The 19,233-nt window shown below is 39.2% G+C and overlaps 1 protein-coding gene across 1 annotated transcript; it reads left to right on the forward strand.

The window, feature by feature from the left end:
* Positions 1-17,374: 17,374 nt before the first annotated feature.
* LOC113324908 lies at positions 17,375-17,929 on the forward strand. The gene has a single exon (XM_026573183.1). It carries the CDS (start codon positions 17,375-17,377, stop codon positions 17,927-17,929), a length of 555 nt encoding a protein of 184 aa, XP_026428968.1.
* The last annotated feature ends 1,304 nt before the right edge of the window (positions 17,930-19,233 follow it).

Genomic DNA, 19,233 nt, shown 5'->3' on the forward strand with positions numbered 1-19,233 from the left:
CCAAGGCATGCCAACCATGCCAGCCGCACCACTGTGCCAATGGCAAACCATGCCATCCACATCTCCGCTCCAAGACATCCCAACCATGCCATCCGCACCACTGTGCCAATGGGAAATCATGCCTGCCACGTTTAGTGCGCCAAGGCATGCCTAGCCATTCTAGCCGCACCATGCGCCAATGGCATGCCAAACCCTTGACCCCACCATGCCAAGCCAACCACACCTTTCCTTGGCCCTAGCCATGTTGGCCACACCATGCGCCAATGGCATGCCAAATCCTTGATCCTGCCATGCCAAGCCAACCGCACCTTACCTTGGCCCTAGCCATGCCAATGCATGCCAAACCCCGCACCTTTCCTTGGCCCTATCCATTTTGGCTGCAACATGCGCCAATGGCATGCCAAACCCTTGGCCCCACCATGCCAAGCCAACTGCCGCTTGCCTTGTCCCTAGCCATGCTGGCCGCACCATGCGCTAATGGCATACCAAACCCTTGGCCCTATCCATGCTGGACGCACCATGCGCCAATGGCATGCCAAACCCTTAGCCAAACTATGCCAAGCCAACCGCACCTTGCCTTGGCACTACCACGCCAAGCCATCCAAACCCTTGGCCCCGCTATGCCAAGCCGTACGCACCATCCTGCTTTGTCCCCACTATGCCAAGACATTCGCACCATTCGGCCTTGGCCCTGCTATGCCAAGTCGTTCGCACCATTCGGCCTTGGCCCCGCTATGCCAAGCCGTCCACACCATTCGGTCTTGGCCCCACTATGCCAAGCCATTCGTACAATTCTGCTTTGGCCCTACTATGCGAGGCCATCCGGACCACTCGGTCATGCCCCACTATGCCAAGCCATCCACACCATTCGTCCTTGGCCCCGCTATGCCAAGACGTATGCACCATTCGGCCTTGGCCCCACTATTCCAAGTTGTCTGCACCATTCTGCCTTGGCCCCGCTATGCCAAGCCGTCCGCGCCATTTGCCTTTGTCATACCATATCGGCCTTCCCTATGCGGCTACCAAAAAGAAGGCATGCGACGATCAACGACCACCCTTCAATCCCAGATGCAAATCCTAGCTGTCAAAGGTCGCCAGATAACCATGGTAACCTTTGGCCCAAAACCCTAGTTTTGGCCATGTCACATGTGCCAATGGCATTCCAACCACCTTGTCGCGTCATTCCATGCCGACCTTCCCTATGCGTCTACCAAAAAGAAGGTGTGCGACGTTCAACGACCACCCTTCAATCCTAGGCGTCCAAGGTCGCCAGACAACACATGGTAACCTTTGGCCCAAAACCCTAGTTTTAGCCACGCCAAACCGCGCCAAGGCATGCCATGCCACATGTGCCAATGGCATGACAACCACCTTACCGCGCCATGTCGGACTTCCCTACCGTCCACCAAAACAAAGGCGTGCGACGATCAACGGCCACATTTTCATCTAAGGCGCAGATCTTAGCCGTCCAAGGTTACCAGCTAACGCATGGAAACTTTTGTCCCTAGTTTGGTCACGGCTAAACCAGGCCATATTAAAGTCGTACCGAGCATTCTTTCATGTCACTGGCTACCAAACGAAAGGTTGGAATAATCAATGGATACCTTTCCTCCTAAGATGCAAAATCTCGACCGTCGAAGGTCACCAAGCCGGCAAGTCTCCCAGGCTCGACTTACCAGAAGACAACAACATGTTACATGTTTTCCACGAAAAAAATCGAGACATCAACGCACATCACAAACTGGGGGATGCTCATTGGGTATTGGTTTGGTGGTTTACAGCGTGCGGCGTACACTACGCCCGTTATAAGGAAGTGTCATAAGGATGAGGCGGTTAGTAAATACGGGAGTAATGGTGAAACGCTTTCTTTTATGGAACATCAATTCCAGGTGTCACCGGTTACCACCTCCTCCCATTTACTCACTTGTTTTCCTTTTCTTAATGAGACCATAGTACGTTTCATTTCGACTTGTACAAATAGGCATTACCTATTTCCACCGAACAACAAGTTCAGGTCAGGAGCATACAACACTCAGAAAACATTTTGCTAGCTTTCCATATGTTAGCTTCCCTCTTTCTAATACAAGTTGTAAAAAAAACTACTCTTCCAGAATCAACTATTCTGGTCTCAACACTTTCTTCGCTTCCCTCCCCAAAACTAACCCTTCTTCTTCACTTTGTGAACGAAGCAAGTCCGCAACGACCATTTCTTGGTTTAGGCCGGATTTGTACAGATTGATCTCTCGAATCTAAAGTACTCCTTTGCAGTACATTTTTTAGGGTTTAGATTCGTTTCTCACCAACACACCCGAAATTACCAAAATCAACAGAAACCGTTTTCACCTTCAAACAAGGATCAATTGGATACTTTCATGCCAATTGAACCCTGTATGTGGATCAGGTAAAAAATTTATAGATCATCATACCCAATATAGAGTAATGGAGTTCTTGCCAGGTTCGCATGAACGATTCTCTTCCCTGCACAGTCAGATTCTCCTAATGGATCATGTACCCTCAACTGCAAAAATCTACAATCATGTAAGGCAGGAAGAAGAACAACAAGGTATAAACTCTTCTTTTGTACCTTCTTTTGAGTCTGCCACTTTGAATGTTTCTCACAGACCTTTAAGGACGTTTACTTTACAACCCTTGTTGTCTGCCATGGTTGGTTCGTGTAATGGTTTGGTTTGTTGCTTGGTAAAGGGAAAGTCCTCTCTTGAGCGCGATGCCATCTATATCTGTAATCCCGTTACAGAGGAATGTGTTTATCTTCCAACACTCACCTACAACAAAGCATGTAATGGTTATTTTTATTATGGATTTGGTTATCATCATTCTGATAGGTGCCAAATATTGCATTATTTCTTATCATTTTATTGGCCCTTATCCCATTTTGTATGCTTCTAATTCTCTTTTTGTAATGAATTCTGTATTTTACTCTCCTCAAGGATAAATACTTCATACTATTTAATTTTGTATTTTTAGGTTCTAAATAAAGCTTGGATGAGTTGCGGAGCGAAGAGAGCAAAGATATGACAGAAACTCCGGAAAAAAGGCAGCCAAGAATGTGGTATGGAAGACTCAAGGATAGAAGTGGGCTTAAAAAGGAAGAAATTGTTCTCAAAGAAGAAGTGGGCTCAGCATTTCCCAATCCCAAACTTATTTCCCAAACCCAAACCCATTTCACAAGCCTAAATCCCAAACCCAAACCCTCTTCTATTTTAGCCGTCCGATTCGATCCATCTTAACAATCCAACGAAGTTGCTTTACTGTGCATCATATTTCTCTGATCCTGGAAAACACCATAACACCTAACTCTAATATGAACCATCAGATTCGGTACAGATGATTCGCATCCAATGGTGTATACGCTCGCATCATCTATTTCGATACGTCTGCCCAACACTACAGTGCCTAATACCCTCATCACCTACACCAGTCGAGCCAAACACTCCCTTCACCCAACACCTTCGTTTTCTCCCAACACCGACATTTTCAGAGCTCCGCAACTCACAGCAGCTCGAAGTCCTTCCCCCAAATACCACCATCTTTACCCGACCACAACAGAAGAAGCATCAGTCGAACCCCTAGTTCTCTCTGTCTCCATCATAGCGTCTTCCCCAAATCCTAGATGCTACGATTGAGAGAGACAAAACTAGGGTTTCCTTCACAGTCGAGCTAGGATGCAACTGGAGCAGGAGATGGAGCAGGAAGATCAGAGGAAGCATGGGTCGAGCAGGAAGAGCAGTTATCAGACAAGTGGTGAGATTATTTGACCAAAAATGTCGAAACCCTAATTTGAAAATTAGGTATTTTCTTTTGGAAAAAAGTGTAGTATAAATAGGCTGTTATGTGTGTGTGTGAGGGCATACTTGGGCTAGCCAAGTTTCAATCAATTGTAGTTCCAGTTCAGTTTAATTTCATCTTTGAGTTGTGAAATCAGAAAAATTCAGAATTGGATTTCAGTTTCAATTTCTCCTGTTTAGCTTTTACCTTAACTGTTAATTCAAGTTAGAAACATACTTGGGCTAGCCAAGTTTCCATCAATTAGAATTCCACTACAATTTAATTTCTGTTTTCAATTTCCAATTTCAAATTCAAAGTTCTGTGTTGTTCTCTTTTGGAGTTCAGTGACACTTAGGGTTCATGTTTAGTGCATTTGTTAGTGTGAATCAGTAGAAAAGCTACAGAAACCTTTACAATTCCAGTGCAACTAAATTTCTGGTTTGGAATTTCAAATTCCATTTGATGATTGCTGTTTTAACTTTAAGGTTCAGTTTCATGTTTGATGTTTTCATGTTTCAGTTTCATGTTTAATGTTTGATGTTTTAGTTTCATGTTTGATGTTTTAGTTCCAGTAAAACTAAATCCTCCTGTTTTTCTTAGTAATGCTTCTCAGTAGAATGCCTTGTCCTGTTTTTGATGTTAATGAATTCCCATTCCATGCTTAGTTCAGTAAATTCCATGCCTCAATAGTTCAGCAAATTTCAGTCCATGTTATAACTTCATGTCCCTGTCCTGTTCTTCATATCTCTGTTTTAGTTCTTTTTATGCTCCTGTTTCACATGTCTAGCATGTTCTAAGTTAGCTGAATAGAGTGTGGATGAAACCCTTATGCCAAAGCTATTAGTCCTTAGGTGAATGCTCTTGTAGAATTAAACCAGACCTAGTTTAGTTAATGACTTAGTGAGCCTAACTGACCTGTGATTGGATGTGCTGTTAAAAGACAGCCAATGCTAGGGGTCAGTTAGTGGCATTAGGTAGTTAGCCAACATTCCTTGAAGGCCCTGGTCATAAGGCAAGCTTGGACTTTACCCTTTTGTCCATTAGGGACAAGAGTATAAACTAGGATGATTAGCATAGGTTTAGTGGTGGATTCAACATTCTAGTGCTTCCCAAATTCCATCTTTATTCACTGTTTTCTGCCACTGTTTTCAATAATTTCTCTTGTTGTCACTTTGAACTGTCTATTCTCCCAGTTTAAGTAACTTCACAGCTTAGTTGTGTTGAAAACACAACAAAAATCCCCTTGAATCACTCCACTTAGTCCCTGTTCATCACTGCCTTGTTAAGATTAGTGTTAGAAAGACCCTAAACATAGCAAATCACACCCTCCTAGTCCCGGAGGACAAACCTGTGCTTGCCCTGTGGTACTCCTGTACCATGTGCACTTGCAGAGAATCTGTGGGTTACTTTACAACCCCACCAAGTTTTTGGCGCCGCTGCCGGGGACTCGGTAGCGGTGTATTTGCCATTTTTACCTGTTTTTGCTTCACTGTACCCTGTCTTGCATTTCTGTCTTGAAAACTAACCTGTTCTGTTGAGCCAACAGAAGCTGGAGCTATTGCTGTGGAGCTGCTGCTGCTGCTAGAACTGCTGCTGCTGGAAACTGCTGCTGCTACTGCTGCTGTGGCTAGGGAGAGAGCAGAACTGCTGGGCTGTGCAAAAGACAGTAAGCCTAAACCCATTAAGTAAACCCAGTTTGTGGGCTTCTGTTTTAGACCATTTTTTGGGCTAGTAATTAAACTGAATAGTGGGCCTGTTTGAACACACCCACCTGGGCTTTGTAGTTCAAGAAATAACTTGTTAGCTGGGCTCAAGCCCATTGAACAGAAAGCTTTAGGCCTGTTCCCCTTGCCTCCAAAATTTCAAAAATCAAACTTTTGAAACAGACTTTTGAAAACCCAATTGATCTTTTTAAAAAAACTGACCCAAATTCTGGGCTTCTGTTTAAACTCAACTGCTGGGCTCCGTCCAAAAAAAACCCAACTGGGCTTCATAAAAAACCAAACTGTGGGCCTAGCATTTTCAAAATCTTCACTGGGCTTCTGTTTGAACACAAACTGTTGGGCTCAGTTCAAACTGCTAAGTGGGCTGCACACTCCCTCCCGAACAGTGGGCTTTTCTTTCAAATTTAAAACCAAAATTTTAAGACCCAATTAAACCAAATTTTGAAACCCAATTCAAAACCAAATACCCATTTTTGAAAACCAAAATTTTTCCAAATTAAACCAAACTTTTGAAAAACCAAAATAACCCATTTGAAACCAAAAACCTAACCGGGCTTTGTCGTCAAAGTCCAAAACCAAATTAGTTTTGAACCATAATATTGGGCATACCAAAATCTTCCAAGGCATACTGAATGAAGACAAAAAGGTTGTGAAATAGCAAAATCAGATAACCCCTTAACCCAAAATTTTTTAATGGCAAATCTGCCCTTTACGTATTAGTGTTAATAATCTTGATTAGTGATTAAATATTTTGTTTAATGATTAAAATAATTTTCAGAATTATAAGAGTTGTTTAGATGAAAAATTTGAGGAAAAAAAATCAAAGTTTTGGTTTGGTTAAGAATGAGAGAAAGAGAAGGAGAAAGTGAGAAAATTCTAATTCTTGATTCAATGGAGGATGAGGAGGGTAATCATTCATCTAAAAAACCTAGGAAAATACATATCAACTACAACAATAATCCAGAAATTGCTGATTTCTTAGATTATGAGAATGATTTAACACCCACTCAAGCTCAAACTCAAACACAAACTCAAGATGATGATTTTTATGAGCCAAATCCTGATGATGAAGACATTGATGAGGAACCCAATGCTTCTAATACACGGGTACACTTATATCCTATACTTAATCTCACTTTTATAGCTCTCAATTATCAAAAGTTAGGTTTTTTGAATCATGGTTCGGCGAAACAGGTTGAGGTTCGGCTCACATCTATGAGCCGAATCTACCAATTGATGAACGGTTCGGCTTACTGAATCTGTTTACTGTATGCGCCGAACCTATAATTTCCAATTCCAACCCTTTTGCTAGACACTAGTTCGACTTATATGAAAGTTTCATAGTAAGCTGAACAACATCCTGAATAGCCCGGAATAGAATCATTACTAATTCGGCTTACATATCCAAAATCGTATGTGCCGAACATAATTTTTTAATTTCTGGGTTGAAATATTGTTACTGGTTCGGCACATATGGAGAATATCGTATCAGCTGAAACCTCTTATGTTCAAGGTTCAACACATAATATGATTATCGTCTGAGCCGAACATGAATTTGTAAATTTTTGGGTTAAAATATTGTTCGTGGTTCGGCACATATTGAGGATATCGTATAAGCCGAAACCTCTTATGTTCAAGGTTCGGAACATAATATGATTATCGTCTGAGCCGAACATGAATTTGTTAATTTTTGGGTTAAAATATTGTTCGTGGTTCGACACATATTGAGGATATCGTAAAAGCCGAAACCTGTAAATGTTTATAGTTCGGCACATAATGTGATTATCGAATGCGCCGAACCTTGTTATTATATTCCCTTTCTAGTGTTTAACCTTGTGATATTCTTTGTAGATCGTGCTTGGACCCATGGAAAATCAACCTGGAGCAAAGTGAAGTTCCCTCCGATGTTTGTACTTGTCAACCTAGACGCGGTGGCAAGTTGGTCCAGCAGGTAAGCGAGCGTAGCCGTTCCCCAAGCAAACTTGTTTCAGATATACGCCGAGTTGTTCATATGCACTTTCAGGGTTCGGTTTCAAGAACAGCTCGGCGCACATCTAAGATTTGTTTTGCGTCGAACCATACCCTGTAACCGCCGCAGAAACATGATTTTGACGAATTAAATCAATCAAACCAATCAAAAACATCAAATACGAGATGGGTTTGTAAAACTAACCTTCTTATTCTCATTTCTGGAGTTGGTTCTTCTTCAATCTCTTCTTTCGGTTGATTTTGTGTTGATTTTGAGTTTCTTCTTCACTCTCTAAATCTTCTTCTTCTTCTTCAATGGGTTGTTCAATCGCTCGATTAGAACGAGATACTGGCTTACGGCGAACCATTATATAGATGAGTTTAATCGTCGACTAAATTTTCACGAATCGACGATTAAATTTCGGCGATGATACGATGAAATAAAAAAGGAGAAGGTGGGTTCGGCTGTGGAGGATGAGGAGGAATAAGAAGGGGTTGAAACTGATTTTAGGTTTATGATTATAGATTTTTGTATTAAGGTTAGAGATAGATTAGTAATTTATAGGATTTAAGGGCATATAGGTAATTAAACCACCCATAGGGTACTCCTTATAAGGTCACCCAAGTTAGGACTAGTCCTTTGTATGCCTTGAAAGTTTTTGGTATGCCCAATATCATGGTTCTTAGTTTTTCGCCACTTGGACCCATTAAACCCAAACTTTTACAACCCATTAAAAAAAACCCAAATCATGGGCTTAGTTTTTTTCTCTTAAATCGTGGGCTTGCTTTGTATAACATGATTAATGGGCTATGATTGTAACCTTTAGAGACCAATCAAATCGACTAAATAGGGTCACTCAAGGAGACAAAGCTTCCCCACCCACCACTTCTGAAGAAGATACATCTGACCAATCTGAGACAATGGGAGAACCCCGTAGTCTCAAAAATTACATGTACCCAACAAGGTAAAGCCAGCCCTCATGTATTGTTCTACCAGAAGCTACTGGTCATTATGAGCTAAAATCAAGCACAATCCAAATGCTCCCTGTGTTTAGGGGGGTTGACAATGAAAACCCTTACCATCACGTGAGAGAATTCGAGGAGATATGTGGAACTCTGCGTTTCACTCAAATGTCCGACGAAACCCTTAAACTGAGACTATTTCCTTTCTCTCTAAAGGAAAAAGCCAAGTCATGGTTGTATGCTTTACAACCTCAGTCAATTAGGACATGAGATGACCTCACAAAGGAGTTTTTCAAAAAGTTCTTCCAAATTCACAAGACTGTGACAATTCGTCAAAGTCTGAATAGCTTTGTGCAAACCGAGGGTGAGACTTTAGCTAGATATTTGGAGAGATTCAATGAATTATTGCTCCAATGTCCCCACCATGGTTTTGAAAAATGGAGACTAGTACAAATTCTGTATGAGGGTCTAGATGTTTTCACCAGGACAACAGTAGAGTCTATGTGCAATGGTCTCTTCATAGACAAAAGTGTTGATGAGTCTTGGACTTTCCTGATTGAAGTTGCTGAAAAGACTCAACAATGGGAGTCCATTCGTGAACCTAGAAAGACTACACCTGAAGCTAAGGTCTATAGAATTGAGTCTGACTTTGAAGGAAATGCTAAGATTGCGTCATTGGAAAGGAGAATAGAAGCGTTAGAGATACAGAAAAATATAAAACCTTCTACCCCTACTCTCCGTGAACATGTTGAGATGTCTGTGTGTGCTGCATGTAACAGTTCTGACCATCAGGTCAATAATTGTCCAGAAATGCATGCATTCCAAGAGTCTAGGCTTGAACAGGCACATGCTATATTTCAAAAACAAGAGCATAACCCCTATTCACAGACCTACAATCCAGGTTGGAGAAACCACCCTAACTTTTCACGGTCTAAAGGACCTATCCAAGGAGGTACATCTGGAAACAACCAAGGGTATCAGAACAATCAAGGATATCAGCACAATCAATACCATAGAAACCCTCAGCAGTAGTCGTATCCTCAATACACTGCTGAAAAGAAATTGTCTAGCATTGAAGAGAGTGTCGGACTGTTGACCAAAAATCTTTTGCAAAATCAAAAATCAACTGACCAGCGATTCACCAGTCTAGAACTAAAGATGGGTCAAATTTGTGATGCACTGAATGAAAGAGAAAAGGGTAAACTCCCTAGTCAACCTCAACAAAATCCAAAGAGGATATTTCAGGCAGGCACATTATCTTGCACTGAAACCCCGCCCGATCAAGTCTATTCCATCACCACTCTCCGAAGTGGTAAGATTGTTCTGAACACAGTAGGCATACCACAAGCAAATGAATCTGAATCCAACTTAGCATTGCCTACACCACCGCAGAAAACCTCTAATTTAGACAATGAGTCTGAGCATAATGGTAAAGCCGACACTTCTACTGCTGTGAATGTCTCTTTACCACCTAATGCTCCTGTTACCCCATTCCCTCAGAGGTTAGTTCAACAAAAGAAAAACACCCATTACAATGAGATGTTAGAGATGTTCAAGAGAGTCAACATCAACATTCCATTTCTTGAGGCAATTAAGCAAATCCTTGCATATGCTAAATTCCTTACAGATTTGTGTACTCAAAAACGCAAGCTTAATGTACACAAACGTGCTTTCTTAGCTGAACATGTGAGTTCCATCATTCTGAACAAAACTCCACCTAAATTTAGAGCCCAGGATGTCCAACTATCTCTTGCATCATAGGAAAACACACGGTCAATAAAGCTTTATTAGACCTAGGTGCAAGTGTGAACCTACTGCCATATTCTGTTTATGTGCAGTTAGGTCTTGGAGAGTTGAAACCAACACCTATAACTCTCCAGTTAGCGGATAGATCTGTTAAGGTCCCTCGAGGTGTGATTGAAGATTTTTTGATTAAGGTTGATAAGTTCTACTTTCCGGTAGATTTCATTATTTTAGACACTCAACCTGTACAAAACCCTGACAGCCACATTCCTTTCATCTTAGGACGTCCCTTCTTGGAGACGTCTAATGCGATCATTAACTGTCGTAGTGGAGTGTTAAAACTGTCTTTTGGAAACATGACTGTAGAACTGAATGTGTTTAATGTTAGTCAACAACATGTGGATCTTGATGATGAAGATGTACATGAGATCAATATGATTGAGAATTTGATACAAGATTCACTGACTAACATTCTACCAATAGATCCCTTGCAATCATGTTTGGAGAATTTCAACTTGGAGTTGTGTGATGATGATTACATTAGTGGAGTCCAATCTTTACTTGAATTTGTACCTCATATGGATATCACTAAGTGGCAGACTAAGGTGGAACAACTCCCACTTTCTGAAGAGTCTGTCATACCTTCTGATGAGTCACCTAAGCAAGAATTGAAGACATTGCCTGATACTTTGAAGTATGCATTTCTAGGTTCTTATGATACTTTACCTGTTATTATTTCATCCGGATTAGACATTGAGCAGGAAAGTAAGCTTTTAGAAGTCCTTAAGGAGCATAAAGAGGCATTAGGATGGACCATCTCAGATCTCAAAGGAATAAGTCCCACTATTTGCATGCATCACATAAATCTGGAAGAGAATGCTAAACCATCAAGGGAAATGCAAAGGAGACTTAACCCTAACATGAGAGATGTTGTTAAGGGTGAGACCTTGAATCTACTTGATGCGGGTATCATATACCCAATTTCAGATAGTAAATGGGTTAGTCCCATTCAATTTGTGCCTAAGAAATTAGGAATTACTTTAGTTCAGAATGAGAAGAATGAATTAGTCCCTACTCGTACAACCACAGGGTGGCGAGTCTGCATTGACTATAGAAAGCTGAACACAGTAATGAGAAAAGATCACTTCCCTCTTCACTTCATAGACCAAATGCTAGAACGTGTGTCTGGACACAGTCACTATTGTTTTCTAGATGGATTTTCCGGGTATAACCAAATTCACATTGCACCGGAAGATCAGGAAAAAACTACATTCACGTGTCCATTTGGTACATTTGCTTATAGACGTATGCCCTTTGGGTTGTGTAATGCACCTGCCACTTTTCAGCATTGCATGATGAGCATTTTTCCTGACATGATAGATAGTTTTCTCGAGATATTTATGGATGATTTCTCTGTGTTTGGTTCCTCTTTTGACGAATGTTTGAACCATCTTTCCCTTGTGCTGTCTAGATGTAAGAAACGAAATCTAGTCTTGAATTGGGAAAAATGTAATTTTATGGTGAACTCAGGAATTGTTCTAGGACACATCATCTCGGAGAAAGGCATTGAAGTAGATAAAGCTAAAGTTGACCTCATTCAAAATTTACCACAACCCCGCTCTGTGAAGGGGATCAGATCATTTTTAGGTCACACTGGTTTTTAGCGGCGATTCATCAAGAACTTTAGTCAAATCTCAAGACCCCTGTGTAGTCTACTCGCCAAAGATGTTGCTTTTACCTTCGATGACGCGTGTGTGAAAGCATAGGAGGAACTAAAAACTCTTATTACCTCAGCTCTTATAGTCCGACCACCTGACTGGAAATTACCGTTTGAATTGATGTGTGATGCTTCTGATTATGCTGTTGGTGTTGTTTTAGGACAACGTGTTGATAGACTACCATATGTGATATATTACGCTAGCAAAACTCTTAATGATGCTCAACTTAACTATTCAACTATGGAGAAAGAGTTGCTTGCTGTGGTTTTTGCATTATACAAGTTTAGATCTTATTTGATAGGATCTAAGATCATCATATACACATAACATGAGGCTTTGAAGTTTCTTCTTTCTAAGAAGGATGCTAAAGCTCGTCTTATTCGATGGATACTATTATTACAAGAATTTGATATCAAAATTCGTGATAAGAAAGGTTCTGAAAATGTGGTTGCTGGTCACTTGTCCAGATTAACCAATGAGTCTATTGAGGAACCTGTGTTGATTAGAGAATCATTCCCCGATAAACAGTTCATGTCTGTATCAGACATTCCTTGGTTTGCTGACATTGTTAACTGCCTTGCTACAGGTAGAAGGCCTTTGCATTAGTCTAGACAAGACCTTTCTAAGTTCTTGGCTGAAGTTAAACATTTCCTTTGGGATGACCCATATTTGTTTAAGTACTGCCAGGACCAAATTATTAGGAGGTGTGTCCCCAACATTGAACATAAAGAAGTGATATCTTTCTGTCATGACCAAGCATGTGGAGGACATTTCAGTGCCAAGAAAATTGCTGCAAAGATCTTGCAGTGTGGGTTTTACTGGCCATTTTTGTTTAAAGACTGTCATGAGTTTTGTGTTACTTGTGAACGCTGTCAATTACTAAGAAGTATTTTCAAGGAGGAATATGATTTCGGTGAAGGCAAATTATACATCCTAGTCGTTGTTGATTACGTTTCGACATGGGTCGAAGCTGTTGCAACCAAGACGAATGACCACAAAGTGGTACTTTCATTTCTAAAAGAGAACATATTTTCACGTTTTGGTACCCCTAGGGCTATAATCAGTGACGGAGGTTCACATTTCTGTAACAAGTACTTTGAGTCTTTAGTACGGAAGTATGGCTTAACTCACAAGGTTGCAACTCCGTACCATCCTCAGATAAGTGGACACGTAGAAGTTTCTAATATGGAAATTAAACACATTCTGGAGAAGACGGTCAACCCGTCTAGAAAAAATTGGTCACTAAGACTGAATGATGCTTTGTGGGCCTATAGAACAGCTTATAAGACACCAATTGGCATGTCCCCTTATCGTCTGGTGTATGGAAAACCGTGTCATCTGCCTGTGGAATTAGAACATCGAGCCTATTGGGCTATCAAGAAACTTAACTTTTCTATTGATAAGGCGAGCACTCAACGGAAACTTCAACTCAACGAGTTAGAAGAGCTAAGGAATGATGCTTATAACAGCGGCAAGCTGTACAAGCAGAAGATGAAGCAGTTTCATGACAACGTATTTTGCGCAAGTCATTCACACATCGCCAGAAGGTGTTGTTATATAACTCTCGGTTGCATCTTTTTCCAGGAAAGTTGCGTTCCAGATGGACCGACCCGTTCCTAGTACGCACAACATTCCCACATGGAGCTGTGGAATTTGAAGATGTCTCCAACAAGAACATTTTCAAAGTGAATGAGCAGAGGTTGAAACCATTCCTTGAACCAATTCCACCTGACATCGAGACAACCGATCTGGAGGATCCAGTCTACATGGACTGAACTGGTCAACCCTTGTACATAAATCAGGTTAAACATTCCATTTTATTTCTTTTCTTTTCATTTCCTTTTCTGTACAGTTCTTTCTTTTGTTATTTTTAAACATTGAGGATACTGTTTAATTTAGGTTTAGGGGTGAACAGTAGATACCCTAATAACATGCTATAATTGAAAACAAGAACTCCTTCTTTTTGAAAAAATGAAAAAATAAAAATAAAAAATGATAAAAAACCTAAAAATGGAGCTCATTTACCTTGAAATGTTGACTCATGTGCATATATGTAAAATTAGGGTTCTTAGTCTAGATGATGAGGCACCCCTGATTCTAGCACAATTCACAAGTGATAAGAAAATTGCACATGCACGATCTACCAATACATGTATAGCCTCAAGCTTCAGGTGTTTTATCAGAAGTTAGGGTTGCCAATCACTTTAGAATACTGAATGAGACTTGACTAGCTTGTTCTTTGGTTGGCTGGGATAGAAGTTGGAGGATACGTTAAGAAAAGCAACCATTAAATTTGACCGGGTGCATCGAAAAGGGCTACCTCTTGCAAAGTGTCATGTAAATTTTAATTTCTGTTCATAAGTCAAATATTGTAAATGTCAAGTCATTCTGTTACTCTAGTTGAAAAAAAACCTACGTATATATCATTCAGAAAAATACAAAAATATCAAGTATTCCATGTTTTGTCATGTTAAAGACAATAGTTCTCTCTTGTTCCAAAAATAAAAGAGAGTAGTCAATGTAAATTAGAGTCATGTAAAGAGTCATCTTTTGTTATTTATTGTAATAAACAAGGAAGTGTGTATGCCATCGATGTACAATGCGGGTAATCTGAAATATCACCAACTCTTAGGTGAACATTCACAATTCTCGTAAATCCGGACATCTAGCTTGGCTTTGAATTCGGCTCTTAGCCTAAAAACTATCTCTTGGTGATTAGGAGTCGTAACTTCCGATCATTCTTTAAACATGTGTAGATACACTTTACACTCTTATCACATGTCTTTAGTCATTCTCAGTGCTAGGATTGTGCCTTTGATAGCTAGACTGACATATCCAATTGCCGTGAGCTTAAACTGTCTTGCACTTGTCACATTTCATGGAGTCTGAGCTTATATTTTGTCCTAGAACTTTGTGGGTATATTCTAAGCAAACCCTCACGAGACTTCAACTCGTCCACTAGGGACACTTAGTGGTTCAAAAGGCTTATTGCATTCGCTAAATGCAATCGAGAGACCATCGACAGTGGCATAGTTAGGATTTCCTTAGTTTTGTTTTACTTGAGGACAAGTAAAATTCAGGTTTAGGGGTATTTGATAGGTGCCAAATATTGCATTATTTCTTATCATTTTATTGGCACTTATCCCATTTTGTGTGCTTCTAATTCTCTTTTTGTAATGAATTCTGTATTTTACTCTCCTCAAGGATAAATACTTAATACTATTTAATTTTGTATTTTTAGGTTCTAAAGAAAGCTTGGATGAGTTGCGGAGCGAAGGGAGCAAAGAAATGACAGAAACTCCGGCAAAAAGGCAGCGAAGAATGTGGTATGGAAGACTCAAGGATAGAAGTGGGCTTAAAAAGGAAGAAATTGTTCTCAAAGAAGAAGTGGGCTCAGCATTTCCCAAGCCCAAACTTATTTCCCAAACCCAAACCCATTTCACAAGCCTAATTCTCAAACCCAAACCCGCTTCTCTTTTAGCCGTACGATTCGATCCATCTCAGAAATCCAACGGAGTTGCTTTGCTGTGCATCAGATTTCGCTGATCCTGACCAACACCAGATATAACTTTTGGGAAATAAAATTATTGACATTGGTAAAGGAAATGAAATATTTGTTGAAGGAATACCTAAATCACCATTACCAGCAGCGGAAGAACTTGGAATGTTGTTGTGATTCCAATCATTCTGTGGATGTTGAGTCTGATTTGCCATACTTCAAGTTGTTGCCATAGATGATCAAGAAAAAAGAAACAAAGAGAAGTTGTAAAAGGAAGAAGATCTGATAAATAATTTTGTTTGAAACTGATGAGATTGATGAAAAGAGGAAGTAGAATCGCAGCTGTGATAATAAAGTTGATAGAAAAGTTTTAGAAATTTTTAGTTTGGATTGTCCTGATTGATACCACAAGAAGAATATTAAAAAATAGTATTAATATTAAGAGAAATTGTTCTTATGACTATTATTCTTCAGTACTACTTATACAGATGCAGGAAGATGTATTTATAACAACAGACATGGTCGAGTCAAGCAATATGACTTATAATAGTTACTAAATAAGCTAAAATGAAAAAGGATAGTAATATTTTCGTAAAGGATGGGGTAATTTTTTGCATGACATATAATTTTTTGTGCGAATTATTATTTTTTTGTTTTTTTTTCCGTTTTATTCTTCTTCTTTCTCTCCAGAGAAAAAACTAGAGAAAAAATCCACCAAATTGTTCTTCTTCCTTTGCTCATATCTAGTCCTTTAGGGCCTAGATCTGACAAAGATTTCTTGTTTTTAGTTATTTTTGTTGTTTTCAATAATTTCTTCGCTATTAAAGCGATTTTATCTTCGTTATTTGGGCGATTTTATATACACTTTTATAGTGTCTTTTTCTACGGATTTGTTCGTGTTTGGTTTTCTTGTAGTACATCGGTGATTTGGCAAAGGCGAAGATCAATTTTTTTCTTCGTCAGAAAAATAAAAATCTAAGGTTCGGATTAATCGTTGCATATGAAGAATTTTTGGGCATATCACTCTTTTATCATAGGTGCACCACTTTTTCAAGAAGAAAATCTTATCAAAATGGTCGATTTATAATTTCGAACCATTTCTTCTCCAATGTCAGAGTACAAGATTTGGATGCTATCGTGGTAGATCGCTCTTTGTTTTCGCAATTTATTTACGTTTTGTATCTTTCTTTGTAATTATTTCACATTTTGATGTACTTGTTTCTTTTTAAAACCATCATCCAAACGTTTCTTATGAAATGAAATACTTATGGTTTGGTGATAAAATATATATATATATATAGATAATTTTTTGTGCGACATAATCTGTCACGTAAATCAAAAAATTACATGTGACCCAGAACCCGCAATATGACTTCAAAAGTGCCTGGTGATCCCTAAAAATGCGCCATTGTTAACTAAAAATTGTGTTATCCAAAATATGGAAGCCAACTTGAATTGACCATTACAATCCAAAATTGCTCCACAACTCCGAACCGAGTCTGCCTGTTTATCCGAAATGTACTATAAACTTACTATTGTGATCCAAAAATTGTAAATTGGTTGAATTAATATTTTCCGTAGGGCCCAAAACCTTCCATCCATCTGCCTCATACCAAGGTACCGTCTTTGCACAACCGAGTCAGAGTTCTCTAATCCTTCGATTCAATGATCTAACTTCCACGTATGATCATCAGTGTTTCTAAGCGAATTTTGGTAAGCTGAAGAGTTTAAAAATGAACCAGATCCGTTGTGTCACTTTGGTGACGTCCTTTGGAATGCCGAGGATAGTTAATAAGGTGTGTTAATGCATTCTGATTAATGCATCATCTCCAAAATCAAGAATTCGATCGTTTCATCTTCTAACTTTTTCTGATGCGTACATGCATCTTTAGATCTTCATCTCTCTATAAATAGTACTCCAAGCATATTTCTGATCAGGCTAAGATATATAACTAGCTACCTAGAGAGACAATATGAAAATCAAGTTTGGTTGTGTTAACATTGTCGCAACTGTTGCAGATGCACCTTGGATTATCCCTCCTTTCATTGATGAGTTGAGGCGCCTTATTGTTTACTACAACGATAAGAAACCAATTGTTTCTGTAGACATTAAGTTTGATCCAAATGCCACCAGCAACCTTCATTACAAGGCTGCAGCAACTCTCCAGATATGTTATCGCACTCATTGCATCATCATTCAACTTCTTCATTTGGATGTTACCCCACCCGCACTTTTAGCTTTCTTAGTTGATACGAAAATTGAATTCGTGAGTTATAAGGTCAGTGATTCTGCCAGTAAGCTTCAACGTAGCTACGGGATCTGCAGTCGTGTACCAATATGGCTAGCTAGTTATTCATCAATTGATTTGGCTCAGAGAGTCCGTACTGATTTGGGGCTGAACATTGAGATACCAACAGGTGCAAGTAGCTCTGCTTGTGGCGCTAGGAACCTAACCGAGGAACAAACAGCAATCTGTGCCTATGCTGTTGGAATGTTAGGAGTGAAGTACTATAGGGGTTCATTTTAATTTGTGGCACCTAAATTTCCTGGCTTAGCTTTCTCAGAAGATTAGCAAGTATATGTTTTTAAGTTAATTTGGGTTTATCGTTTGTTACCAGTCATTAGTCTTTTAGCTGCTACTATTTTCGTTCATGTCCTAAAAGTCGAATTGATGAAATATTATGTCGCTCAATTATATTATTACAGTGAAATGGAATAGATTCGATGTTAGTGTCTACTCTTTTTATTTTGTTGAATTAGCTAGTGTTGTATTAATCTTTAGTTGTCATTGTCATGATTCAACTGGCCTCCCAGATAGATACCTCAGAATTGAACAAACAGTCTGAACATCCTATACAAATGAATTGCAATGGTTTTGTGCCTGAAATGAGAATTTTCTGATAAATAACGAGGAACCTCATTATATGCACAATTTACATGTTAGTTTCTTCTTGTAACGTAATTGACTTATCTACACTCTACTCATATGGATTTGAATTATGATATCGGACACAAAAATTGTTGCATAATAAATAGAGAAATTGGTTCAATTACCCAAATATTTTTAAAACATGATTCTAATGGACGAGTAAAAATTAGCATGGTTGAAATTGACACAAGAAAAAATAAAAAGAATGAATCTGGATTCATCTTGGCTTAATCTTTAAAAAAAAGGAGGGTGAAACTGGATGCATCCTGATGTAAATTAAATAAAAAAAAGTATTTGAAAATGAGTAAGATAAAACTGTTCACATCCTGATTATTTTTACATTCTCGTCCATTTAAACAGTATCAAAATTTTACATGTCTTTTCCACCTAAAAATTGCCCTTATTGGATTAATTGATCAATTTTGTATAATAAATAAATGAGCAAGTTCTTATCTAACAAAAATGTATTTTGTAGCTAATACAAATACTCATAATTGTCGGATGGATGAGTCAAGTCCGATCCCAAACTAGACATCCAGAAAAATGAAAAGACAAATAATCAAACATTTGACTCAATGAATCAATCGCGAATGAGACTCAAATTTCATGGTCACATCGCGACAAACAAGGTATTAGTATATGTGTTCAGACAAAATTGATTACGAGTATTCGGTGGTTCTAAATGAACCGTGGAGAAAGCCCACAGGAAGACCGCGTTCTCACATATTTGTTGGAAACCATTTCTTGGGATTAGTAGGGGGTAATTTTGGATTCCATAATTTTAATAATATGAGAGGTAGTTTCCCGTGTTTTTTTTTTCCACGGTTTGTTAAAAGCTTTTGCTGCTTATTTCAGTAAAAGGGAAAGGTACAATTCGAGTTGACCATCATACAAATAAACTT

The sequence above is a fragment of the Papaver somniferum genome, chromosome 11 (genome assembly GCF_003573695.1).
Source record: "Papaver somniferum cultivar HN1 chromosome 11, ASM357369v1, whole genome shotgun sequence".
In the NCBI taxonomy this organism is placed as follows: domain Eukaryota; kingdom Viridiplantae; phylum Streptophyta; class Magnoliopsida; order Ranunculales; family Papaveraceae; genus Papaver; species Papaver somniferum.

What these genes read in the sequence shown, in the direction of transcription:
- LOC113324908 (XM_026573183.1), top strand. Translation starts at nt 17,375, where the DNA reads ATGAAAATCAAGTTTGGTTGTGTTAACATTGTCGCAACTGTTGCAGAT.